General features: G+C 49.1%; 3 protein-coding genes across 12 annotated transcripts in view; all 3 read left to right on the forward strand.

The window, feature by feature from the left end:
* LOC119842502 (zinc finger protein 251-like) overlaps positions 1–26,939 on the forward strand; it is a 503,489-nt gene that overhangs the window by 471,911 nt on the left and 4,639 nt on the right. Inside the window, exons 1-4 of one of the 7 annotated variants that reach the window (XM_038370760.2) lie at positions 20,709–21,446; positions 22,627–22,724; positions 23,230–23,445; positions 25,791–25,917. In XM_038370760.2, the coding sequence (XP_038226688.1) occupies positions 23,347–23,445; positions 25,791–25,917 (226 nt within the window). In that variant the 5' untranslated portion in view covers positions 20,709–21,446; positions 22,627–22,724; positions 23,230–23,346. Of the gene's footprint in view, positions 1–20,707; positions 21,447–22,626; positions 23,446–25,790; positions 25,918–26,939 lie in introns of those variants that run through there. The other 6 variants (XM_038370758.2, XM_043497016.1, XM_043497018.1 and 3 more) reach the window with 6 other exon arrangements.
* The window catches only part of LOC119842503 (zinc finger protein 34-like), a 41,336-nt gene continuing 15,679 nt past the window's right edge, over positions 1,283–26,939 (forward strand). For both annotated transcript variants that reach the window (XM_043496936.1, XM_043496937.1), the window contains exon 1: positions 1,283–1,622. In XM_043496936.1, the coding sequence (XP_043352871.1) occupies positions 1,300–1,622 (323 nt within the window). In that variant the 5' untranslated portion in view covers positions 1,283–1,299. The remainder of the gene's footprint in view (positions 1,623–26,939) is intronic.
* On the forward strand, positions 5,047–16,549 carry LOC119842486 (E3 ubiquitin-protein ligase TRIM58-like). Of its 3 annotated transcripts, none has more exons than XM_043496876.1 (6): positions 5,047–5,125; positions 5,976–6,792; positions 11,062–11,292; positions 13,878–13,900; positions 13,989–14,095; positions 15,044–16,549. In XM_043496876.1, exons 2-6 carry the CDS (start codon positions 6,373–6,375, stop codon positions 15,583–15,585), a joined length of 1,323 nt encoding a protein of 440 aa, XP_043352811.1. In that variant the 5' UTR covers positions 5,047–5,125; positions 5,976–6,372; the 3' UTR covers positions 15,586–16,549. The 3 variants fall into 3 exon arrangements, with proteins under 3 accessions (XP_043352811.1, XP_038226626.1, XP_038226625.1); XM_038370698.2 differs by lacking the exon at positions 5,976–6,792 and adding an exon at positions 8,674–8,769 and having other exon boundaries at positions 5,072–5,125; XM_038370697.2 differs by lacking the exon at positions 5,047–5,125 and adding an exon at positions 8,674–8,769 and having other exon boundaries at positions 5,886–6,792.

Below are 26,939 nucleotides of genomic sequence, written 5' to 3' on the forward strand. Positions count from 1 at the left end.
TCCTTTGCTCAAGACTAACCATGCCCAATTTTTTTAATCTTTCCTCACAGGTCTGGTTTTCTAAACATATGATTATTTTTGTTACTCTCCTCTCAACTCACTCCAATTTGTCTATATCTTTCTTAAAGTGTGACACAGAGAACTGGACACAGTACTCCAGCTGGAGCCTCACCACTGCTAAGTGAAGCAAGACAGTTATCTCCTGTGTTTTACATATGGTGCTCCTGGTAATACAGCCCAGAAAGATATTAGCCTTTTTATCAACTGCATCACATAGTTGACTCCTTTGAATTTCTTATCCATGCTAATCCATTTCAGCACTGCTATAGCCTAGCCAGTTACTCCTCATTTTTTTAGTTGTGTGTTTGATTATTTTTCTTCCTAAGTGTAAGGAAGAGGCTGAGGGAACTGGGATTGTTTAGTCTGCGGAAGAGAAGAATGAGGGGGGATTTGATAGCTGCTTTCAACTACCTGAAAGGGGGTTCCAAAGAGGATGGATCTAGACTGCAGATGACAGAACAAGGAGTAATGGTCTCAAGTTGCAGTGGGGGAGATTTAGGTTGGATATTAGGAAAAACTTTTACACTAGGAGGGAGGTGAAACACTGGAATGAGTTACCTAGGGAAGTGATGGAATCTCCTTCCTTAGAAGTTTTTAAGGTCAAGCTTGACAAAGCCCTGGCTGGGATGATTTATTTGGGGATTAGTCCTGCTTTGAGCAGCGGGTTGGACTAGATGACCTCCTGAGGTCCCTTCCAACCCTGATATTCTATGATTCTATGATTCCTTTACACTTGAATTTCAGCTTGTTGATTTCAGACCAACTTTCCAATTTGTCATGGGTGTTTTGGATTCTGTCCTCCAAAATCCTGTCCTTCAAAATGTTAGCAATCCCTCCCATCTTGGTGTCATGTGCAAATGTTAAAAGCATTGTCTCCACTCCATTATCCAAGTCATGAATAAAAATATTGAATAGGACTGGATCTGGACAGACCCTGCTGGGACCCAACTAGATACATTCCCCCGGGGTTGACAATGAGCCATTGATAACTATTCTGATACTGTCTTTCAACCGGTTGTGCACCCACCTTACAGTCTTTTCATCTAGATCACATTTCCCTAGTTTGCTTCTGATACTGTCATGTGGAACTGGGCCAGGAGCGTTACTAAAACGAAGCTATACGAGATCTACAGTGAACCCAAAAGTTTTTTCAAAAAGAAAAGGAGGACTTGTGGCATCTTAGAAACTAACACATTTATTTGAGCATAAGCTTTTGTGAGCTTCAGCTCACTTCATCGGATGCATGCAGTGGAAAAGTTTTTTGTCAGTGAATTTGTCTCATTAATTCCTGCCACCAGAGGGCTCCGCTTATTTCCAAGCGAGAGGCGGCTGTTCAGGATCCCAGGGAGGGTTGAGTTACTTGATTGTCCATTTCCTGTCTCCACCACCAGCTGCTGCTGCTTCCATTGTGAGCTCGGAGCCCGGGCTGAGCCGCTGCTGCACCCCAGCGGGGTCTGTGCGGGGAGAGCCCTTCCCTGGCGGGACTTTCTGCGGTGGCTGGAACCAGCCCCTGGGGCAACTCCGGGCTCTGCCGACACCAGCCCCCGAGCCGGAGCCTGCAGGTGATGGGGGAGACCCGGGGAAAGGGCTGGGGCCGGGCAAGAAAGTGACTCTGCCCCAACAGCCCCTGCTCGCCCCAGCCCTGCTGCCGGGGGGGCCGGGGATCTGCGAGTCCCGGAGCTGCTGATCCCCACCTCCAGGCTCTGCCCCCCTGAGCGCCGGCAGGAGCCGAGCCAGCGCCGGGAGAGCGACCGCCCCGGGCCGGGGCCAGCCAGGGACCGAGTCTCCCAGCCCGAGGGGAGGGGAGGGGGCAGGAGGGAGACGGGGCAGAGACTGGCAGGGGCAGCCGGAGCAATCAGTGGGGAGGGAGGTTCCCGGCTCCCAGCCCTGCCCAGCCTCGGTCCCTGCAGCGCCCCGGGGATATTGACTTTCCCGGGACAAGGGGAGGAGCAGGGAGAGGAAAAGCCAGTTCCTGCCTCTGCCTGGTCCCCGCGCTGCTGGGGGGATGCGCTGCCCTGGGGACCGTGTCAGGGGGGATTCCCCAGAGCGGCTCCTTTGATTCTGCTCCTTTCTGGGGTTTGGTTCAGAGACTCTGTTCCTACTTTAACAACGTTTCAGTGGGTTTAGCGCTGGTGGCAGAGGCTGGTGTGGTGTGACAAACTTCTTGGCTGTTACTGTCCTGAGCAAGCCGGTACGAAAAGAGGATGCTGAGTCCCGGATCTGCTGAAGTAGCAGTGCCTGGTGGCCACTTTACTCTTCTGTTACTTCATGTGTTACATATGCAGATGTTGATCATACTTCTAACTGCATATTTTAATTTCCTAGCCACACGGTTTGTTCCAATACATTTCAGTGACCTTCCTCGTTCGGACAAGTTGACTGTTCTGGGTTGCCAAAATCCAGGCTTTTCTAAAACAAACAATCCTGTTGCTCCTTTGCATTGGTTGGGTGAGGGCCACGGTGCTGACCTCACCTCATTTGCCTTTTGGTGAAACTCCGTTGCCTTGTCTCCACTTGATTTTTGCAGGGGGGGATAGCTAATGCAGGTTAGTTAACACACATTTGCTAAGCACTGATGACACAGAATACAAGGCTGACTCAAGTGTTAAATGAAGCATTATTGTTCATGGCTTGACAACTCTGATACAGTCTGCTCCTTTGCCATCAGAGGTATTTGCGTCTGAGTGTCTGCAGCCTCCCATTGTGTGGGTATCATGGAAAACCAGCTAAAACATTTTAAACTAAAGGAATTACCAGAGGCTTCCCCCCCATCTCCGCCCTGCTCTATTTCCCTTATCCCCTTCCGTTGTTCAGGGGTTGGCTAGATGGTCTGACACTGAGGCCAAGTCTACATGACAGAGTTAGGTTGTCATAAGGCAGCTGACGTCGACCTAATTATGTCAGGGTACACGCTAAGGAACCAAAAACCAGGACACTATTCCAAGCCTGCATTTCCCAGCAACATTGCACTCAAAATAGTTTTCTCTTAGCTTTATCTCAGGGCTCAGGCTGTCTGCTTGGCTTTCTCTCTCTGGTTTGCTCTTGTTCTGTCTCTCAGTACCTGTGTTTGTCTCTGGTGCGTGCACACACACAAAGATACCCATCAAAGCCCTAGCCCCTGCATTTCAAGCCCCTTGGGCCACGTGATTCAGCGTCTATGCCCCATGTCCATGGGCCTGTGTTTTGTTTCAATCTGCTGATTACGATGGTTTCTTTGCATTGATTCTAAATGGAGGGCAGCGGTCAGGCCTGACCCACTATAAGATTTATCCCAAACCAAAACTATATTAATAAGGTTAAGATTCCGTCTTGGGTATTTTTAGTAAGAGTCACAGACAGGTCATGGGCAATAAATACAAATTCACGGAAGCCTGCGATCTGTCTCTGACTTTTACTAAAAATACCCTGAGGATGGAGGACAAACAGAGATCTGCTGGGGCTTGCCACTGCTGCTCCAGCCCCAGGGAGACTGACCCAGCCGCTGCTCTGGCAAGTTGTAGACCACTGCTCCCGCGGCCCCAGGGCTGACCACTGATCAGCTGTTCTGGCAGCCAGTGCTCCAGCAGCCCCTGGAGATGACAGCTGCTCTAGCCCTGCCCCAGAAGTCACAGAGATCCCAGAAAGTTGCTGAATCAGTAACATCTGTGAAGGAATTGTAGCCTTAAATAGTAATGACAGATCTGGTTGCATTTTAGTGTTCCCTTCCCACAGTGATGGCTAATGGGGTCAGGGGCCATTCTGACACCTGGGGACACTGCAGGGAAGGGACACACCTGGGCTGTGAATTGGTTGGATAGTGGCTGAGGAGTTGCTATATTGTCTCTGTGCCCACCGAGGATTGCCCTTGCTATGGGCAAGTCTGAAAGCCACATTTTTTTTCCATCGGCATATATTTTTGAAAGGGACTGGTGACTTTGGGTGCCCCAGGTTTTGAGTGTCCAGCTAGAGACACCTCACTGGGGGCTGACTTCCAGAAAGGGTCAAGCACCATTTCTGTCTCCCTATCTCAGGGCTGCCAACTCTTGTGATTTTTTTTTTTAACCACAAGTCTCATGATATTGGCATAGGCACCAACTCTGTGGGTGCTCTGGAGCTGGAGCACCCATGGAAAAAAAAAAGTGGGTGCTCAGCACCCACAGGCAGCCTCGTGGGTCGGGGCCTCCCCCTCCCAACCACTGCGAATCAGCTGTTTCATGGCATGCAGGAGGCGCTGGAGAGAGGGGGAGGAGTGGGGGCAGAAAGAGGCGGGGCAGGGGTGGGAAGAGGTGGGGCAAGGTGGGGGCTTGGAAGAAGAGGTAGAGTGGGGGCAAGGCTTGGGGTGGAGCAGGGGTCAAGTACCCTCCTGGCAGCTCGGTAAGTCAGTACCTATGAGATTGGGTGATTTCTTTTCCTTAGAGCCCCAGCTCCAGGAGCCCTGTGATTCCATGAGGAGCTCAGGTTTCTTTTTAAAAAATTAAGTGACATTCTAGCCCTGATCATAGCAGAGAAAATATGAACCCAAGAGACTCCAAAGCAAGGAGGCAAACAAAATGAATCTCAAATATAGTTTCAGTATCTTCTTAAATGGCAGAATTTTTCAGAAGAAAAATCTCATGAGTTTTGGGGGCTCATTCATGATATTTAGACATTGGTCCCTTGTGCTAGAACAGAAGAATGAGGAGGAAGAGACCGTAGCTCATTAGGACAATGACAGCTGAGAACAGAACCCTGGTCCAATGAGTGTCTATCTCGTGATGTACCCATTAGGCCTCATGGCCTCTCAGCTGGCAGCATGCAGTGAGCCCTGCTAGCACAATGTGGCATCGGTCTATAACTAGAGAGAGAAATAAAGCATCATTTCTTCTCATAGAAAAGCCACGTGTCTGTTTTTAACTCTTCACATTCAAAGATGAGTCAGCAGTTCCATACTAAAAGATCAGTACAAAAATCACACCTGGGTATATGTGAGCAGGGAGCCCATTTAACCCGGGGCTATTTCTACTCCAGATCTTTCTGATGGAGCCAGGGGAGGAGTCGGGCCCCTTGGATGCAGAGGAAGGGGAGAGTCTGCGAGGAATTTGCACAGGTGAGGAGTCTGTTAAATCAATTTGGAAACCAGGGGTGAGGGAAGGAAGTGGCTGGGATTTGCACAAAGGCCCAGTGAGCCCTCCCCCCAGTTCTGCCCCATCTCACCTGGTCAGGTTTGCCCCAGCAGTGGTCACATCCTCATGGCTTTCCTGACCCACAAATATGCCACTCTACTGCTCCCTTTCCTGAGTATTCGGAGTGTTATATGGAAGCAAATCTGGTCCTTCTGCTTTGGGGGATTTGGTCTCTAATTTCAGATCATATCATTATTTGTTTCTGCCATTTCCCCTTCCCAAGGATTCTTTACTTCCCAACACAAGGAATGACTCGGAATTTTGCCCCTTTATTCCAGCAGAGGATGGGGCAGTGAATGTTAAGGAGGAGAATTGTCCGCAGGGAGCGTGTCGAGAAACTCCAAAGGGAATGTTTGCCAGATTCCTGAGCAGGTGGCACCCTGTGAGAGTCAAGGCAGCTCAGGTCAGGAAAAGATCCCAGTGGAGGAGGCACAGGGCAGAGCCACTTCCCCTGGCAGAGCTCTCAGGCAAACTAAAAATATCGAAGCCCATCAGAGAATCAGTCCTGGTCAGAAACCCTGTAACTGCCCTGAGTGTGGCCAAAGCTTCAGTGTGAGCTCAGACTGTAGTAGACATCAGAGGATCCATACGGGGGAGAGACCCTATAAATGCCTTGAGTTACTTGGTAAGATGACAGATCAGCGCAAACAGTTTCACAAGCTCTGAGTTTTATTTGGGATTTTGTTTTAAATGGGTTTGTTTTTCTAGGTAGGCAAAAAGGTTTAAAGTGATAAAAGAAAGGGAGTGAAATTCATAGAGCTCTTGGTCTTTCAGTTTCCAAACAGAATCAGGATGTGTAGTAGGTGTCGAGATCTTAATAAAGGATGGAGTTCCAACCATCGGATGTGTCCTGACAATCTGATTGCCCATGGAGTCATTTGTCTTTCTGCTCTTACTGCACTCCCTGTCTGAGTAGACTGTCAAACTCCTGGCTGTTATGCTGTTACATGACACGAATTGCATATGGTTAGATATTAAGCTGAGCTGGGAATGATCAGGGTCTGGATGGATGCCAGAGAAGGCTGTGAAAGCCACAAGGGGCGGTGACTTGGGGCAGTGATCCATTCTTAGATCAGCAAGTAACAACCTGCTCCTAGCACTCCAGCTGTTGACCTGTGTTTCCCAAGGTGGGAAAGCGAAAGCTAACTCAGCTCTACTCCCTGGAGGCACCATGGCTGCCATGAACCCAGCCCTGCGGCGCCAGCGTGGGGTTGTTTGTTCGAGCTGCCAGGGCCCCTATAAGATCCCGGTGACCTTTAAAGGATGCAAGCACAAGTTCTGCCGCTTCTGTGTCACCCCCTTCAAGGGGGAGTCGGGCACAGCCACTTCCTGCCCCCTGTGCCACAAGACCCCCAGGCACGGAGACGACAAGCCCCAGGGGCAGCCAGGCAGCAGGGCAGATGAAGCTGAAAAAATCAGTCTGGAAGTGAGCGAAGAGCCTGAGGTGGAGCGGGAGTGCCGGGAACACCAGGCGGTTCTGGACTTGTTCTGTGCAGAGGATCAAGCCCTCATCTGCATGAGCTGCAGGGACTCCCAGGCTCACCGCACTCACACTGTGGTTCCCCTTGAGGAGGCTGCCCAGGAGTACAAGGTAGGGTGCTCTGCAACTCTGCTGTTCAGCCTCTCCCTGCAGCTGGCAGAAGTGATGGTGAAATTCAGCACAAAGCCCAGGCACCACTTACACGAGAGACCTCCTGACCCACACGTCTGGCCTGCGCTGCGGTCAGCCCTAGGGAGGGACACAGAAGCCAGGCGATAGTGCCCATGAGCCAGGAAACATCTATGCCAGAGAAATACTCTACCCTACCTCCTCTAACTGCGCTCCCACCAGCCCTGTGTCCTCGTCTACCTTGTGTTCCATTGTTGTGTGGCTGGATCAGTGGTGGATTGCCGCATGTGGCAACAGGGCCTGTGCCCAGGGGCCCTGGCCAGTGTGGGACCCCCAGAAAAATCTCGCTCCGTGCTGTGGCCCTGGGGCACAGAGCGTCTCTGATCTTAGGGCCGCAGAGGAGGGTTTGGGGTGGAAAGGAGTGAGTGGGGGATGGGGCTGCGGGGAAAGGCGTGGAATGAGGTGGCGCCGCAGGGGAAGGGGTGGAATGGGGCGGGGCTGTGGGTAGAACGTGGGTGGAGCTGTGGGTGGAACAGGGACGGGGTTGCGGGGGAAGGGGTGGGGCCCCAGGCGGAAGGGGTGGGGCCACAGACAGAAGGGGTGGGACAGGACCATGGTTTCCGCACCAGGGCCCCCCAACTTGCTTCAGCCCAGGGCCCCAGAAGACCTTAATCTGCCTCTAGCCTGGACGCTGTTTGATCATAAAGATCAAAGCCAGAAGAGGACACCAGATCAGACACTAGTCAGACCACCTGTGTATCATAGGCCACCAACAGCTCCCAGAACCCGCACTCTAACCCATCTACTGAAATTAGACCAAAGTATGACAGCCACTGGTGCCAATTAGGGGGTCTGCAGGTGCTGAATGCCCCCTTTCTCCCGGGCTTTTGCACTTCTTCAAAGTTTAATAGGCAACGAAGTCGGGGGTGGGCAAGGCAAGGCCACTTTTAAGCAACTGAAACTAGTACAGCTGCTGCTGGAGCAGTCCGGAGCATTTCTCTGGCTGAGTGGTCGCAGTGCCATTGAAATTTGACTGGGCTGCCCCGACCTACAGCAGTGAACAGGCCAAGTCGCAGTGAGTGCTGCTGTGACTTGACACATGGGCATTCTGCTGAGACCTTTACCCCCGGCAGCACCAGCTCATGCGCCATGTGGGTGTGAGAGAGGAAGACTCCTGGGACCGGAAGAAGGTTCCTGCTTTGGGCTGGGGTGGGGACCAGAATTTTCCTCCCCTCCCCAAGAAGTGTCTGAATTGGCACCACTGATTTCAACCCCCAGGAAACTAAGCTATTGTGTACCACAAGTAGAGAATAGGAGGGACCAAGGTGCAGCACGGCTAAGGCCCCTGCAATAGCCAGAAATTGATGAAGTGAGATATATCTAGATGATCCTGGCAAGCAACCCATGCCCCACACTGCAGTGGAAGGTGGTGATGGCTGCGAAAGCGAGTTTATGTATAAATTAAAATAAATTAGTTAATTCATGCACCAATTTATGCAAAGGCTTATTGTAAGGGTGTCAATTGTGGTGTTTTGTCTGTGTGCGTGCATGCGCGCGCACATGCACAACCATTGCACACCTGTTCTTCTGATGCAATGCTTTTGGACTTTGCCTTTGCAAATTTGGCTCCCAAATTATTGCAAATATCTGCATGTCACGGTGTCGCCGATGTCCCGGTCTCTGAAAGCCTGCATCACAGCTTCTCCTAAGGCAGCGGGGGTTATCAGGCAGAGCAGACCATGCTGCTTATTTCCCCTTGATGCTCTTGCTTTTCATCAGTTTAAACTGTGCTGTGCCCTTAGCCTGTGTGTGGTGATTTTCTATGATTTAAGGAGAGCTCGCTAGCTGTGCTTTTCTTGCCAGAGGAAGCTGCATACAGCAGTGGAGCTCCTGAAAAAGCAGACGGAGGAAGCTTGGGAGCTGAAATACCATGAGGGAAAGAAGACAGCTAACTGGAAGGTAGGGCCCCATGGTTTTAACCATTCACAAGCCTGCTGTGACTGCAGGATTTCCGGGGGTTCTGGCAAATGTCCGCAAGGAAGAGGCTATGTCCCTTTGGGATTAGCCATGCATGAGGGCAGATGTAGTGCCTGATATTTCGGTGGGGTTTAGCATCCCTGGCTCCCACCTGGCTGTGTCCCCAGCCCTTCTGGGAATCAGCCTCCCACCCCACTCTCTAGCAGCTCATAATATGCTGCAACCCAGTAATTGTGTAGCATGTTCTTATTCTCCAGGTTCTGCTGCCATCATGTGGCCATTTGATGCCATTGCTCTCCAGTTAGCACTTCATATATGAGTCTTCCCGCTCCCCCCCTCCCCGGCTATGGCAAGAAACCAATATTACTTATTTGTATCCTTATAGCACCAATAAGCCACACCCATGATCAAGGCACCATAGTGCTAAGGTGCTCTCCAGACAGGGCACTCTCAAGGTCCCTTCCAGCCCTACATTTCTATGATGCTCTGATAAGAGAAAGCTCTTGCCCCCAGAGAATTTAAAATCGAAATAGACATAGAGTAGGAGTTGAAGCAAAGGCATGGAGTTTTTCCCAGGGTCACCCAGTGGCTCGCTGGTGGAGTAGAGAATAGAATCCAGAGATCCCGAATCCCAGTTCAGTGCCTGATAGGGACACAGGACTGGAAGGAACCTCCTGGGTCATTGAGTCCAGCCCTTTGTTATCTCAAGCCACCCCATCAGAGCATCCTGTTCGTAAACTGACTAAGCTCCATCTGCAAACCAGTCAGGTTGTTTGCCCCCATTGCTCTTACTGGGAAGCTGTTCCAGAGCCTGGCTCCTCTGATGGTTAGAAACTGCTTCTTCCCATCCACCAGACCCAGTGATTCTCGACATGCACGCATAGACCAGAAACGCAGATACAGCTGCATCTCTGTTTTGTTTTGTTTTTTTTTTTATTAAAAATACTGGTAGTTGAAAACCTGTTTGTCAATCATAAGAAGGGAAGTGTCAAGCGATGACGAGCAGGTGTTGCTGTGTGACGAGAAGGGGCTATTTTCTGTAGTGAAGCACATCAACCTAGTAACTCACTCTTGATTGATGGGGGAAAACATCCCAGGTGCTGTGTAAAGAGAGAGAATCCCTGCTTGATGTGTAGTTTGGAGCAGGTTAAAACTGCACAGCATGGAGAAAGGAGCAAGACACTTAAAATCCCATAAAATTTCTAAGTTCCATATTTGCCTGCTCCACAGCTAGGGCTCCTATGCACTGTGATAAGCCAATTATTAATAGTCTTTGGGGCTTTAATATGTGATGTCCATCCCACGGCAAAAAAAACCAAGCACAACACCTGTCCACCACTGGACCCCACACCATGGCTTTGATTACTGTGCCATATAAAGGTTTTTAATTAACATTGCTGGCTAGCAATACAGGAGACCCAACCAGGCTCAGGGGCCCCTATATGGTCTCATGTCTAGAGCAGGGGTTCTCAGACTGTGGGTCGGGACCCCAAAGCTGGTCGCAACCCTGTTTTAAGACTTGATGGGGCCCAGGGCCAAAGCCAAAGTCGGAGCCCCAGAGCCAAAGTTAAAACCCTTGGGTTTCAGCCCTGGGCAGCGGGGCTCAGGTTATAGGCCCCCTGGCTGGGGCTGAAGCCCTGGGGTGGCAGGGCTTGGGTGGGCTCAGGCTTCACACCCCCTCCTGGGGTCATGTAGTAATTTTTGTTGTCAGAAGGGGGTCGCGGTGCAATGAAGTTTGAGAATCTCTGAGCACTGAAATGAGGCTCTGGAAAACCTGGTTTCTATTCCTGGCTCTGACCTGCTGGGTGACCCTGACCTACCACCTCCCCACTCTGTGCCTCAACTTCCCCATCTGTAAAACAGGGGTAATGATACTGACCTCCTTTTAGAACACTTAGAAATCTACTGATGCAAATGGCTAAACAATAACACCTATAGCTCTTATATAGCACTTTTCAGCCATAGATTTCAAAGACAAGAACTGCATATTACTGTGTTGGACACCATCCATACACTGTGTAAGCGACAGCCCCTGCCCAGAGAATAACAATCTAAAGAGTCAAGACACACAAAAGGTTGGGGAGGAAACAGAGGCAGAGGTGAAATGATTTGGTTGAAGTTGCATAACGGCTAGGTGGCAGAACAAGAAGTAGAACCTTCCAGGATTATCCACTGGGCCACGTTGCATCGCTACCCTCTTTACATTTATCCCTACCCCAAACTGGTTGATATTTTTTCTGTGGTTGTTTTCAATTTTTTTTACCTTTAACGAAGGAGAAGACGCACTATCAGAGAATGTGCATCGAGACCGAATTTGAGAAGCTGCACGAATTCCTGAACGAGGAAGAGGAGCGGCTGTTGCGGAAACTTAGGAAGGAGGAGAGGGAGACCCTGAAGCAGCTACATGGGAATATAATAAAGCTCTCAGAACAATGCTCATCTCTGCAGAAGCTGATCATGGAGATAGAGGAGAAGTGTCAGCAACCGGCTGCTGTGTTGCTGAAGGTGAGAAATTCCCCCACCCTGTCAATCCATGCTGAATTACTGGGTATCACACACCATTGACATTGGATCTAATGACCAAGGAAGAAATAACTATTTCAGTTTAATTGTTACCTAAATAATAAAATCCCAGGCTAGAGGGTCCATCTGCTCCAGAATTTCTCTTGCTTTTGTTAGAGGAACATACCCATGCGCCTCGCAAGATCTGCTATGTAACCATCATCCATAGGATCAGTGCTGCTGATGAAAGATTGCTCGAGAACTGTTGCTCTTCTACCCCTTCTCCTGCATCCCATGTGCAATCTTTTGTAGATGTCCATGTGTCTATAGCTGCTCCATAGTTGTGCTTGCACAGCCTCCTCTGCCCACAGGCCCACGAGGTCCAATATCTCCTGTCTGCTCCAGGCAGAAGCACATCTGGAGCATGTAGCCAGCATGTTCAGCTGGGCAGTTGCAGACAACAAGGGAGAGGTGCTAGGTGTGGTCTCCCCCCGGGCAATCAGGGAAAAAAGCCCTTCAAAAATACACAGGAATTCCAAAGGAGGTGGGGTGGCTTTGGGTCTCTGGGACCCCTGAGCAGTGGAGGTCACAGTTTTGACTAGAGTGGTCACTGTCGGGCATTGTGGGATGGCTGCTGGAGGACTGTTAGGGTCAACATAGGTCACACAGTGTCTACACTCGCACTGCTTTGATCATGGCTCACCACAGGGGCGTGCACACGGGAGTGAAAGCAGGGGCATGGGCCCCCCCCCAAAATCTGTATGTCCCTGCAGCCCGGGGAGGGAGGAAGCAGCAGGGTGGCTGGCTGCTGGCAGAGCTCCTCCTCCCTCCACCCCTACAGCTGCTGCTTCTCCTTCCCTGTTGCTGGAGTCCCACACGTTGCCTTTGCCTCCAGCCCCTGACTCACCTCAGTGAGGTGTCTGCCGCCCATTTGGGGAGGCTAGCCCCCGGCCCACCCCTTCTGCCCAAGGCCCCGCCCCTCCCCCTCCAGAACCCCTGAGTGTCACATGTGGCCACCAGAAACCCCTGCCCAGCCCTGGGCTGCCCGAGTGCTCCCAGCCCTGGAGTGCCGGGTGGTGCAGCCCCAGCCCCAGAGCACCAGATGGTATGGCCCAGCGCCCCAGTCCCAGTGCCCCCCTCTCCCAGAGTGCTGGAAGGCGCAACCCCAAGGCGTGGCGGCCCGAGCACCAGCCCCAGCTGCTCTGAGCCCCAGGCCGCAGGCCAGCCAACCCTACTCCCAGCCCAGGCCATGGGGGGAAGAGTGGGAAACAGGAGGGGCCTCAGGGAGAGGGCCACACCTGGCTGTTTGGGGAGGCTCAGCCTCCACTGGCCTGTGATACATACCACCCATGCTTGCGCATGCCGCTGGCTCACCGCTGTTCAGGGAGGTGGTTTCATTGTGTTCCCATAAAGGGCCGCTTATATTGGCCGGAGACACATGCGCAAATAGGTTTGATGCAAGGCGATGTCCATCGGTCTAACGTAGCATAGACCAAGCCCAAGGTCTTCCTGTGCAGTGGTACAGGTGAATGAAGAAGGATATTTTTGAGGTTAAAGCATTGGCGCAGGACTTACGAGACCTGGGCTCGATTCTCTGCTCTGCCACAGATCTCCTGCGTGCCCCGGGGCAAGTTACTTAATTGCCTCTCTTTGTAGAATGGGGTTAATACCAGTGTAACCTGACTGGTGTTTGCAAGAGTAAATTTATTGAGCGTGATCCTCAGCTGTTGAGGATTTTCGGTTTCACTGATGTCGGTGGAGCTCCACTGATTTTCACCAGCTGAAGAGCTGGTTCATTAATATTTATGAGGTGATCAGACACTAAGGTGATGGGAGTCCTTCTATGAAAACAGGGGCGGTGGGTATCACAGGCCAGGGGAGGCTAAGCCTCCCCTAACCCAGGCTGTGGCCCTGCCAATGCTCTGCCCCAAGGACCCGCCTCCCTCCCCCGCTCCTTTGAAGCCGACCGGGGCTCAGCTCTAGCCAGCAGCCTGGAGCTTGGGGCTCAGGCTGGTAGCCCAGGGTCAGGGAAGCCAGGGGTCGGGGTGGCTTGGGCCAGCCGGAGGCCCGGGGTCAGGCCAATGGCCCAGGGCAGGGAAGGAGTTTGCGGCTCCAGCAGGTGATGGTGGCAGGGCCTCAGGCAGAAGGGGTGGGGCCGGGGGGCTAGCCTCCCCGAAGGGGGAGTTCATGCTCTGCCCATGCATACAAACCTGATGCATGCTTTCTCTACTCCACCTATGCGCTGTATACAGAGTGTCTCAAAGGCATTTAGGTGCCTAACTCCCAGTGGGTCTTAACCACTTACCCAGAAGTAACACATTTTCAGCATAGGAACAGAGAAGGGAAGCTGGGAGGTTGGCGTCCCTGCAGGGGCAGAGTTAAGGTTATTTGAGAGCCTTTAACAATGCTTTTCCACACTCTCATATGTGTGGGAGCTCAGAAGAGCTATAGAATGAAAAGTTATCATTGAGTTTTACAGTTCAAGGAAGGATCTAGTTTGATGCAAATAGTGTGAAAAAAATCAGTGAATATTGCTTTCCTCCTGTCACTGCAGAATGTGAATTCCTCTTTCCATTTTCTCCTTTTAGGATGTGAAAGACACATTGACCAGGTACTTTTTGCATTGACTCCAGCTACAAACTTTGCATAAATGTTTGTCCTGAGCCAAGGAGTGATAAGTTGGGCTGTGTTCTTCTTAGGAGTGAAAATATTCAAGTGCAGGAACCTGAAGCTGTGTTTACTGAACTGAAGAATGTATACAACATTCCTAGCATTGATATTATTGACATTCTAAGGAAATTCAAAGGTAAGTGAAGACTGTTCCTATATTCAAGTCCCGAGATGTTTCATGATCCTTGCACCATGGAATTTGCCATGAAATTCAAACCTTAACCTCAGAACTGTTCTCCAGACTATCAGTTTCCATTTCAAAAAAATTAAAAACAGCTCACGTGATTAGCAAGAAAATATTATAAATTCAATCTGAGGGTAAACTGAAGCAATGATTTTTCCCTGAGTCTGCAGACAACCTGACTCAATAGCTCTAAGAGTAGGGAATTGCTCTTATTCATCTCAATGGAGTGTTGTCTCTGAAACTTAATGGTAGTGATATAGGCGGTGACATTACCTATTTCACTGCCAAGCATTTTGCACAGAAACATCCAGCTAATGTTGGTTTGCTTATCCCATAATGCCAAACTGCCTCCTGGTGCTTAAAGCCCCAAGGTCCAAAGCTTTCAGCTCCCTCTTCTGAACACCTTCTATGATGCCACCATTGGAGCAGAGCTCTGCAGCACATTGTGAACTGAAAAGTGCTGGTCTTGGTATGTTAAGACAATTCTCATATAGGACCTGATCCAAAGCCCACTGAAGTATATGGGACTCTTCCCTCTGGCATTGGATGGAGCCCCAAGCAGAACTGGTCTAAGTAAGGTAATACAGGCCAAGAGAAAGGAAGGAGTCATATCCTCATTTTTACAGAGGGAAACCTGAGATGCAGAGTTTAAGTGATTCACTCATGTCACACAAGCAGTCTGTGGTAGATCTGTAAATTGAACCCAGATCTGCTGGCTCCTTATCCACAAACCCAACTTTCCTTTGCTCCCTGCCACCCACCACAGCCCAGTTTAGCTTTCATGACTCCTACTCTATGTAGCTGAAATATTAATGAGGAGCAATTTAATTTCCCTTTAATCACCATGACCAATCCTTGCCCCTGGAAATGACTCTGACATTTTCTCTCTTTTTTCCCCAGTGGATGTGACTCTCGACCCAGACACAGCTCACCCCAACCTCGTCCTGTCTGAGGACAGGAGAAGCGTGACACACAGAGGCATGCGACAGGAGCTGCCCAACAATCCTGAGCGATTTGATCCTTATATCATGGTGTTGGGCTCCAGGAGGTTCACGTCAGGGAGGTGTTACTGGGAGGTGGAGGTGGGAGACAAGGTGGAGTGGGACATAGGGGTGTGCAGAGAATATGTGGGCAGGAAGGGGCAGGTGATATTGTCTCCTAGCAATGGATTCTGGAGAGTTTGGTTGAGGAATGGAGATAAGTACAAGGCTCTGATCTCTCACCCAACCCCCCTCACTGTCAGTGTGCGGCCCAGCCGGGTGGGGATTTTCCTAGACTACAAGGCAGGCAAGATCTCGTTTTACAACGTGACAAACAGGACCCATCTGTATTCATACAGCGGAGCCTTCTATGGAGTTCTACGGCCTTTCTTCAGCCCCGGCCTCCATCGGGGAGGTGAAAACATTGCTCCACTGACAATCAACTCAAAGCCTCTGGGCTAGCTTCAATAGGAATCAAAGACACACACATGGAAGGAGCACCAAGTCAAAAAACTCCTCCCTCCACCAATACCTCCCCCCACTCACACTCTCCCCTCCTGATGGGGCTCTGATCTGGCTCCATGGGGAAGCGGCCATTGTGGTGGTGAGGAATTCAGAAGTAGATTTGGTCCCATGTGGCAGGAGATGGTGAAGTGGGATACAGATTATGTTGATTGTCCAAGGGATTTCTAGGGGAGGAAAGAAGCTGTGAAAAAATATGTAGCAAAATGACAACTCATTTGGCTAACTTTTAGAAAAACTGACTAATCAAAAAAAAACCAACCAAAAAAAAAAACAACCCAAGAAAAGTTGGTGACAATTTTACCCTCTTTTTTTAAATCACAAGTTTTATTAAGTATTTTTCACCAAAATGTTGACATTTGAAGCAGTTTTGACGAGCCCCATACGTGGTTGAAAAACACAGGCTGTGGGGAATTCAGAAAAATGTTGTCAAATTCCCCCCTTTTTTTCCTTAAATCAAACATTTGAATTTTTCATTGCAGTTTCAAAAGTGGCTCTCCTGATCAATGATTTCTGGGGTGCCTTGTTTTTTTTAATGCCCAACCAGAAATGCCTTAAAGCAGCCACACTGTTTTCAGTGGGATGCTAGCTGAGCAGCCCCTTTCCTGGTGTCTGAATTGGGGCACTCAAAATCAAAGGTACTGAAATTTTAGGCACTGATCCTGCAAACACTTAAGCACATGCTTAACTTTGTGCAAGTAGGTAATGACATTAGTGAGTCCTGCAGGTAACTTCAATGGGACTGCTTACATGTGCAGAGTTAAAAATCATGCAGTTGTAGAGACAGGGACTTAGGGCACTAAAATTGAATGATAAGATAATGACAGTGAATGATGCTAGGAACACAGGGGAAATGCCACACAATGAACCCTGAAATGATTATTTTTCTTGATTCTGCTGCTGACGGGGGGGGAAAAAAATCCAAAAGCTGCCTTTAATGGCATAACATTAGATCTTACATATGTGTATGAAGCTACCTTTGCTGAGGAGCTGGCACACTCCACAAGATTTTGCAAGGGATCTGCAGATGTGTCTAACTTCAAAGCCTAAAACTACAGCTGATCAAAAATAAGAGCTATTCAAAACAGTTTTCAGAATGGATTCCCATTAAATTTCAGTGGGAATTGTGTGGCTAAATCCCAACTATGCTTTAAAAAATCTCAAATATTGTTTTCTAGAGGTACAAGCTTGTTAAGCACTGAGATTGAAGTTTCATCACTTAAATTTACTTAAATCTTCCACCATTTAAAACTTGCAGTACTCGGGTTTCTGGAGTGCTTGCTGGGGACACCAGGCATGGCTACTAGGTAACTCAAGGGGATGGAAGACCATGAGTGTCGATGAAGCCCCCTCGCTCTAGGCCCAGGTGCCCCCCCTTCCCTTTTCTGCCCAGAGATACTCGGAGCAGTCACGCTGAGGAGTTTGCAACAGTTTGTTGCAGGCGCAAACTGGCTGAAGCAAGATTAGGCCCAACAGGACAGAAATGTTAGATAATGCTGAACAAACAACTCCATATATGGTGAAATAGATGATAAGAGGAAAAAGGGGAACTGGCTGGTATACCGGATTGGCTATATGGTACTCAGGGCAGCTTGCTATTGGATAAGTATGCTAAAGAAAGAATGTATAAAAATGTGTAACTGCTTGCACTGGGGAGCAGGATTTGAGATTGTTGTCTCCCTGTACCACTTGAAGCTTCAAATAAACTTTTCTACTTCTCCACCCCGTTGTGGTTATTGGGCAACACATACCGGGCAATGAATCCAGCTGTGGCTTGCCTCGGGCACTCTGTGCCGGCAACATGCTCATTACCAGTCTGATCCTCTGAATCAACAGAAAAACTGCTATTGTTCATCGGGTTTGTAACAGACCTCAAAACTAATTCACCAGAGACTTGAGCAATAATTTTTGTGTATACTGTAAAAATATTTAAAACGATGAGCTGGCAATAGGTAAAATAAACCACAGTTAAAATTGTAGTTAAATTGTGGTTCAGTGTTGAATTTTGTGAAATCAATGAAAAATAAAATGCATAAATTGTTAACACTTTGCGTCTGCCATTATCAAAACATTTTTATGTGGATATCTTGGGGGCAAAGAATTAATGTCATATTTTATAAGTCATAATTTCTTTAGACCAGTGGAGCTCAATCTTACTTCACAGGAGGGCCATGTAAATCCAAGTACAACCTTGTGTGGGCCAAACAGATTCTACATATTTTAATAAGATTTAAAGTCCCCCATATTGATTTATATTTTAAGTTTAGTTTGTTTTGTATGTATTTAGATAGTTTTCTTCTATGTACAGTATTGTCTATTTAATGACAAAACACTAATGAATTGGCCGTTAGTATATTGAGTTGAAGCAAGCTGCCGGCCTTATGTAATGCTCTGGTGGTCTGTGTATGGCCTGTGGGCCATAAATTGGGCACCCCTGCTTTAGACAGTGAGGGTAATCAACCACTGGAACAATTTACCCACGGTCATGGTGTTTGACAGAGGAGCCAACAGGATGTGCTCACCTGCCATGATATGAGAGTCTTTTTAGCTGCTCTGATCCTGTGTAAGAAATGCAGCACCCAGGATACAGGCATGCAGCCACACACAGCTGCAAACAAGCAGAAAGGGAGAAACATCATGGAATTTGACTTACCCAAATTAGCATAACAAAGGTAGTGACAATATCATAATACTTAAGCATGCATACAAGTGTAGTTAGTTTAAGATTTTAAGGCTTTTTGTAAGTAGTACTTAATGATAGTTTAAAGTAGGTTTAACTAGAAATCCAAAATGGAGGACTCAAGCTGAATTGACCAATAGCAGACATGAGATTCGCAAAAAGAAAAGGAGTACTTGTGGCACCTGAAGGACGACCCATCACTCTCACAGATCTTGGGAGACAGGCCAGTCCTTGCTTACAGACAGCCCCCCAACCTGAAGCAAATACTCACCACCACCACCACACAACAGAACCACTAACCCAGGAACCTATCCTTGCAACAAAGCCCGTTGCCAACTCTGTCCACATATCTATTCAGGGGACACCATCATAGGGCCTAATCACATCAGCCACACTATCAGAGGCTCGTTCACCTGCACATCTACCAATGTGATATATGCCATCATGTGCCAGCAATGCCCCTCTGCCATGTACATTGGTCAAACTGGACAGTCTCTACGTAAAAGAATAAATGGATACAAATCAGACGTCAAGAATTATAACATTCAAAAACCAGTCGGAGAATACTTCAATCTCTCCGGTCACTCGATTACAGATCTGAGGGTGGCTATCCTTTAACAAAAAAACTTCAAAAACAGACTCTAAAGAGAGACTGCTGAATTGGAATTAATTTGCAAACTGGATACAATTAACTTAGGCTTGAATAGAGACTGGGAATGGTTGAGTCATTACACAAAGTAAAACTATTTCCCCATGTTATTTCTCCCCCCCAACCCCACCCCCCACTGTTCCTCAGATGTTCTTGTTTACTGCTGGAAATGGCCTACCTTGCTTGTCACCATGAAAGGTTTTCATCCTTCCCCCCCTTGCTGCTGCTGATGGCTCATCTTAAGTGATCACTCTGAAACCTCTCCTTACAGTGTGTATGATAAAACCCATTGTTTCATGTTCTCTGTGTGTGTATATAAATCTCCCTGTATTTTCCACCAAAAAAACCCTGTAAAAACTATTTTCCACCAAATGCATCCGATGAGGAGACTGTAGCTCACGAAAGCTTATGCTCAAATAAATTTGTTAGTCTCTAAGTTGCCACAAGTACTCTTTTTCTTTTTGCGAATACAGACTAACACGGCTGCTACTCTGAGACAGGAGATTGAGATCCAGCCTGTCTCCAGCTCTTCTTTTAGCATCTCCAAAAGACAAGCTCCCAAACAACTACCCTCCACTGACTGACAGTCCCCACAAAGCTGGGGCGTGGGAGCCAGGGTCTAGTCCCCATCCAGAGTTTCCCTGGCCATAAGGGGAGATGGGGGAGGGAGCTTGGGGCAAATCAAGCAGAGGTGACTGTGCCCACAGCCCCAGCCAGGCCCCTGGGGCAGGTGAGCACATCCTGCTGGCTCCTTTGTCAAACACAAAGGGTCCCCTGAGCTGAGGACGAGGTGGGGAAGGGAGTTACAGTGAGACAAGGAGGGGAGCATCTCCTCGCCCTAAATTGGATCTTGTCCCTGGGCCCCTGGCAGGGAGTTTGTAACATCTGGTGACTCAGGCTCTCTGTTCCCAGGCAGTGAGGGGTGGAGCAGGACTGGGTAGTGATTAGAAGGGAGGGGGTGGCTGGTAGGACTCCTGGGTTCTATGCCCAGCTCTGGGAGGGCAGGGGGGTCAGGACTCCAGGGTTCTATGCCTGTTCTGGGAGGGCAGTGAGTCTAGTGGGTTAGAGCAGTGGGGGGCAGGGCTGGGAATCAGGACTCCTGGGTTCTATGCCCAGCTCTGGGAGGGGCAGTGGGCTCTAGTGGGTTGGGGCAGGGCTGGGAATAAGAACTCCTGGGTTCTCCTTCCACCTGTGCCACCGGCCCCTCTGTAACCTGGGTCACTCTGGGACAGTTTTCATCTCTAAACATTTCACATCATACCCCTTCATAAGGGGATGATTCTTTCTGTGTATTTTTGGTTTAAAACTTGTAAAAAAGGAGAGAGGGAGAAAAGATCAGAAAAATTGATATATTATTTCTATGTCTCAAGCGGGAAAAGATCTTCCCCCAGTAGTCTCCCCTCAGCCAGACATGCCTTTCACCCCAGATCAACCCAGGCTGCTTTCCCTGCAAACTCCAAGCCCCTCCAGCTCTGCATTTACACTGGCGTAAGTCTTGGACACTTCCACAAATATGATGAAAGTATCTGCCCTTGAAGGTTCTTCCTGCCAGCTGGGTTCCTGTCTGAGTGGGTGCCTTAAAGAGACAGGAGAGCCTGGCGGTACTAACATTGGCCTCCCCCATCTTGCCCTAGGAGGGGATGACTACAAGGAGACTGCGGGGGAGGCAGGGATTCTGGGGGGACCAGGGGTTGGCTGAGGAATCCTGAAAAGAAAAGGGACGTGGGACCAATGGGGACGTGGCCCCTGGAAGCCCAAATCCCATTTGTCACCAGCCCAATGTAGGAGTGTCCACCGAACGGGATTCACTGATATAAACTAAATTGATTTGAAAACAGATTAAGGAGAGGGGGCTGCATGGGAAGTGAAGGAGGGAATCAGCGTTCACACAGGGGTTTAATGCACTTTACCTTCACACCTTAAGTTAATCTGGCCTGATTTCCCATGCAGACGACCCCTCAATTAAAACCAGTGGAATTTCTGGGGCTGGACCAGCCCTGGGAGGCGCTGTCTCTAACTTCAGGGATAGCCGTGTTAGTCCGGATCCACAAAACCAACAAGGAGTCTGGTGGCACCTTAGAGACTCACAGATTTATTTGGGCATAAGCTTTCGTGGGTAAAAACATCTGAAGAAGTGGGGTTTTACCCACGAAAGCTTATGCCCAAATAAAGTCTTTAAGGTGCCACTGGACTCCTTGTTATCTCTAGTTTATTCATTTCACTGGTTGCTACCGCAAGAGGGCTCTGCTTATTGCTACAGATGGGTGCAGGCAGGGAAACATCCCTGTCCTGTTTGCCGGCTGGTGAACTTCCTGGGTCAGACGCTGCTGCTCAGCCTCCATTGTAAGCCGGGGGGGCCTGGGCTGAGCTGAGCTGTTGCTGCTCCCCAGCGCGGTCTATACAAGCCCAGCCCGGCTGAGGGCTTTCTGCGGTGGCTGGAACCAGCCCCTGGGGCAGCCCCTGAGCCTGCAGGTGAGGGGGAGAGACCCGGGGGAAAGGGCTGGGGCCGGGCAGGAAAGTGACTCTGCACAAACGGCTCAGATCTTGGAGCCCCTGGGAATCTGCCCCCTTGTTGCTGCCTGGAGGGCTGGGAGCTGAGTTAACAGCGATTGAGCTGCTGCCTTCGGCTGTGGCCCCACTCCAGGGGTAATAATGCGGGGGTATGAACAGGGCCCCAAATGTCTCTGACTTTTTTCTCTTGGGGGTAGAATTGTCAGGAAGGAAAGGGGTAAAAATAGGGGTGGAAAAGTGTGTGAAATCTGATTGCATCATCTCTGCACGGGGGGGGGAACAGGGACGAGTACTGGATTTATTCTTTACTGAAGGGTTCCTTCAAACTCTATGATGATGGGGAAAGTCTCCCCCGTATTAAAATTCTGACTGGAATGTGTTTGATCCATCAGATATGCCAGGTTTTAAGCCACTTGGTGCCTTTTTGTGATTGTTTCCACATGACCCCCTTTCTCGTGAATATCGTGACACCCCCTAAAAAGATCCACATGGACCTATCTGTGGGAAGGATTGGGGACCTCTGCGTTTTTGTAATCTACTTGGTGGCTCTAGCGAGCGGCTCCTGAACGTTCAGGTTTTGGGGGGATACTTGCATTTGTTTCTCCAATACACTCATATCTTCTTAGCTTAAAAAAATCTTTTGTTGGGGAAGGGGGAAAGGTTTGGGATTTAGGCAGAACCTTTGTCATCTGGGTCTCCCTCTTGGCCTGGCCTCGCCTGGTCGGGACATCTGTTAGACTCATGGTGATGGCCCAGGGATGCAATGGTGGAGACACGATGGTATAGCTTGCTCTTTCCTCTTCTTTCACTCAGCCATTGCTGTGCTTGCACTTCTCCCCAACAAAGCCTTTTCTTTTACGGACCCCCAAAGGGAATGATGGCTAAACTAGCCCATCCTCTCACTATTTTATCCACTGGATGGGCCTAGTTTTCAACACACCAATTTTGGTTCATTTATTTCTGGTCTCTCACTTTTCTTGTTTACCAGGTATGATCTTAACACAGTCCTTGAGTAATATCAGGAGGCCGTTTTGTTTGGACTAATGCTGTCTGTCTGTCTGTCTCCCCTTTGCACCTTTTCCCATTAATATTTGTAATTGGTTACTGTCATGGTTCATTAACTTTCACTCATTTTTTACAGATGAACTCACAATTACGGTAAATTTGTGGGCCCAATTATCACAACACCTCTTCGGTTCCCATGGAGGCTTTCACCCCATGCAGTCCCAAAAACTCTGGGTAAGCATCCTCTGTAGGGGTTGCTTCCCCCCCCCCCCGGGACTGTCTGTGAAGTAGGAAGGTGGTGGCTTTCTATCCTGTGAGGGGGGTATAGAAATTTTAAGAATCCTCCAGGTCCTCCATCCACCTAGCACTCCTTTGCTTTAATCACAACTCCTCAAATGTTGTTATAAAATCTCTTCAGGATTTGGTTCACATCTGCTTGCTGTCTTGAAACTGCAGGATTTCTGGGTTTGGAGGAAACATAACTTCGGTTGAGCAGCAGAGAGAGGAAAAGCCAGTTCCTGGCTCTGCCTGGTCTCCGCGCTGCTGGGGGAATGTCCTGCCCTGGGGACAGTGTTGGGGGATCCCCCAAAGCGGCTTCTTTGATTCTGCTCTTTCCTAGAGTTTGCTTCAGAGATTTTTTTTTTTTTTGTAACTGGGAGGGTTTGTCCTGGTGGGTTTAGTCCTGTGGGAGGGGCCAGGTCTGCCCTGTAATGAAGTGACCCTTTTCCCAACATTGCAGAATCCAGAGTGTCTGTCTGTAGGGAAAGAGCCTGGGAGGAATCGGGGTGTGAAATGAACTAACACCTCTTCTGGAACCTGCCCCATCGTCCTTCTCACCCTGACAGGCTGCAGAATCATGTCCACATTTCGCTGCAGATCATCCCCCTCCGCCGGGAGACAGGGCAGGGAAATGACTTCTGCACAGCTGGTGCAGGATGCAGCACTGCTCACTGAGGTAGGGGATTTCCAGGGAGCTGCTGAAGGTCTCCCCTGGAGAGGGGAGGGTGGGGCGGGAAATACACAGAGGGAGGGAGTAGGAAGTGAGGACAGGGTATGAAAAACCTGCTGGCACTTCATAAAACTGAGGGGGAACTTCTATTCTGCCCATCTGTGGAACAGGAAACAAGTCACTTGACCTGGCACTGAAAAATGTATCCGACTCCCGCTAGCCACAACCCTGAGGTGACTAGCCAGCAGGCTGATGAGGGGGAGCACCAGTGAGATCAGGGAAGAGATCCCACCTCCCCACATTAAGCCACTGAGGTTGCTGGAATTCTTACTGGGATGCTGTCCATGGACTGTACTTAGGGGCTCCATCTCCTGTCTGTGTGTCGATCTAGTTGCAATGCGATAAGGTCTGAAACAGTCTGTGTGGGGAACTCTGTTACCCTATTCACCACGAGGTTCCAGTTGCCCCCTCCCTCAATTAATAACTCCCGTGAAGCCTCTGCTACTGCTGAGTTTCACGGTGGGCAGCAGCAGGAGAAAGAGAATTTCTGATCAGTTTCACAAATGCCCACAGAGCTCTGAAGAGCAGCCTGGAATTGACCAGCAAAGATGGCTGCCTCTTGGCAGACTGGGGAAGGCAGCCTTAGGGAGAAGCCTGAATCATTTTTTATCCTCCGGACTGGTTGGGAAGAGCATTCATTTTTTTTAAGCTCTTGGAGTGCTGCAAAAATTTGTGCTGCTTCCCAGGGAAAAATTCCTGGTTCTCTGAAACCTTTCTCTGGGCTAGAAGATCAGCTGCACTGGGAGAGCAATATTGGAAGCTCCAGCTCCACTCAGTGTGGGCTTGAATGGGCTTTAACAAGATTTTTAATTACACTAAATACATTGATAAATGCAAGGAAATGGACATTGGAAAACATAATCCCAACTATACATATAAAATGATGGGGTCTAAATTAGCTCTTACCACTCAAGAAAGAGATCTTGGAGTCATTGTGCATAGTTCTCTGAAAACATCCACTCAATCTGCAGTGGCAGTCAAAAAAGTGAACAGAATGTTGGGAATCATTAAGAAAAGGATAGATAATAAGTCAGAAAATATCATATTACCTCTATATAAATCCATGGTACGCCCACATCTTGAATACTGTGTGCAGATGTAGTCACCCCATCTCAAAAAAGATATATTGGAGTTGAAAAAGGTTCAGAAAAGGGCAACAAGTATAAGAAGAGATTAATAAGAGTGGGACTTTTAAGCTTGGAAAAGAGACGACTAAGGGGGGATATGATAGAGGTCTATAAAATCATGACTGGTGTGGAGAAAGTAAATAAGGAAGTGTTATTTACTCCTCATAACACAAAAACTAGGGGTCACCAAATGAAATTAATAGGCAGCAGGTTTAAAACAAATACAAGAAAGTTTTTTTTTTTTTTTTTCACACAACGCACAGTCAGTCTGTGGATGTCATAGATGTCATGAAGGCCAAAACTATAACAGCGTTAAAAAAAAGAACTAGATAAGTTCATGGAGGATAGGTCCATCAACGGCTATTAGCCAGGATAGGCAGGGATGCAAAACCATGCTTTCAAGTGTCCCTAGCCTCTGATTGCCAGAAGCTGGGAATGGGCGACAAGGGATGGATCACTGGATGATTACTTCTGTTCATTCCCCCTGGGGCACCTGGCATTGGCCACTGTTGGAAAACAGGATCCTGGGCTAGATGGACCTTTGGTCTGATCCAGTATGGCCCTTCTTATGTTCTTAAGCTACTTTCAGATCCACCTTTCGCTAGTATGCATGTGGGTCTGGTAAACCACAGTGTGGACTTCTACCACTCGAGCTAAAGAAGTAATGCCGTTTGCTGGGGCAGTAATAGTCTGCTATCTTCTCATGGGTCAGCCACTAAGTAGTGGCAGTAGTAGACTATTACCTTCTTGCACACCAGCCACTAGAAGGGTGTATGTCATGTATTGAACAGAATAGCAGGAGCAGACAGAAATTCATGTGTTGCTGGTGAGTTTCTTAGTTGCTCCCAGGCTCTGTAGAACGACTCTGAAACGGATGAGGTTTTGTTCTGCTGCTACCGGGGATGCTCTGAGCAGCACAGAGGGGCCAAAACTGCCTGTCTATCGGGAGGAAATGCAGCAGCATCCGGGTCCCATTTGAAATCCTCCTCTGAGCCAGACAGGCCAGGAACTTCCTGTCCTTTATGATGGAGAGCTTTAATTCTGCAGAAATGCCCCTTGCTTGCCAGAGAAAGTGTCCTGCGCTCTGGAGCCCTGCCTGTGACTGAATTGGGGTTGTTGCTGAGACAGCAGGTTTTAAGTAGGGGATTGTTGTTGTTGATATAGATGCCGGTGATCTTCGAGGATGTGGCTGTGTATTTCACTGAGGAGGAATGGGCTCTGCTGGACTCCAGTCAGCGAGCCTTCTACAGGGATGTCATGCAGGAGAACTATGAGAACGTGACCTCGCTGGGTAAGGATTCCCGTCCCCTCAGGTGTCAGAAGCTTGAGGGTTGAGGGGGTCTCTCTGAAGCACCGAGGCTGGCTTCTGTTCAGGCATCTTCTCTAGTTCCTTAGGTGTCAGTGCGATCAGCCCCAGAACCCATGTGAGGGGGAGTGTCCCCTACACACCCTTCCGTGGGTTAATGGGGATTGAGGATCGAAAAGCCTCCTTGGGTCTCATCCTGTCCCTCCACCTTGGAGAAAGGCAGGGTTGTGTCGATTTCATCATCCAGGCCTAAGTTCTAAATGTCTGGAGGGATGGGGCTTCCGCCCCAGCCGAGACTGTTTTTCCCCCGCCCATTGCATCATCTTGCCACAGGATTTCTCCAGGTTCTTCCTTTCTCATCAATTCTTCGTGCTCCCCATCTCGATTTCTCTGGTTGGAGACAAATTTCTTTAAAGCAGTTCAGCCTCTCGGCCATTTGTGGTATCAATTTCCTCCCCTTTCTGACTTGTCCTCCCCCACTAGGGCATCTTTCCCCCAGTAACTTGACACAAAATCCCTCCTAGGTCCCTTTAATCCTTTTGGCAGTGTGGACAGGGTGAGTCCCAAACTGACCTCAGCAGAGTCTGAGTCCAACATCTGAGCTCAGCTATCCCACCTTTCCTGGGTTTGGCTTTATTTCTAACACAGAAACCTTAGCCTGAGCTTTCCCCCAAAGTTTGGCCATTCCCAGTGCTTCGCTCCAGGACCCCCTGCCCCACAGTTCTCTCTCCCCAGAAGTCACTCCCTCTTCCCTTATATCCAGGAGGGAGCTAACAAGCTGCTCTAGCCCTACTGAGTGAGCAGGGTTCAGCCAATGGCTCCATGCAGGGTCCCAACACCTGCTCTCATGCTGCACATGCCAGGAGCACCTCCCCCATCATTCTCTCTTTCCTGCAGCCCTGTCTGACCTTTCATGTAACTCTCTTGTTGAGGAGAGTAACAAACAATTACCCTTTGGAAAGAAACAGTGTAACTTACCCCAAGCGTCATGGCGGGAACTAATCCAG

This window comes from Dermochelys coriacea, chromosome 14, assembly GCF_009764565.3.
Source record: "Dermochelys coriacea isolate rDerCor1 chromosome 14, rDerCor1.pri.v4, whole genome shotgun sequence".
Taxonomy (NCBI): domain Eukaryota; kingdom Metazoa; phylum Chordata; order Testudines; family Dermochelyidae; genus Dermochelys; species Dermochelys coriacea.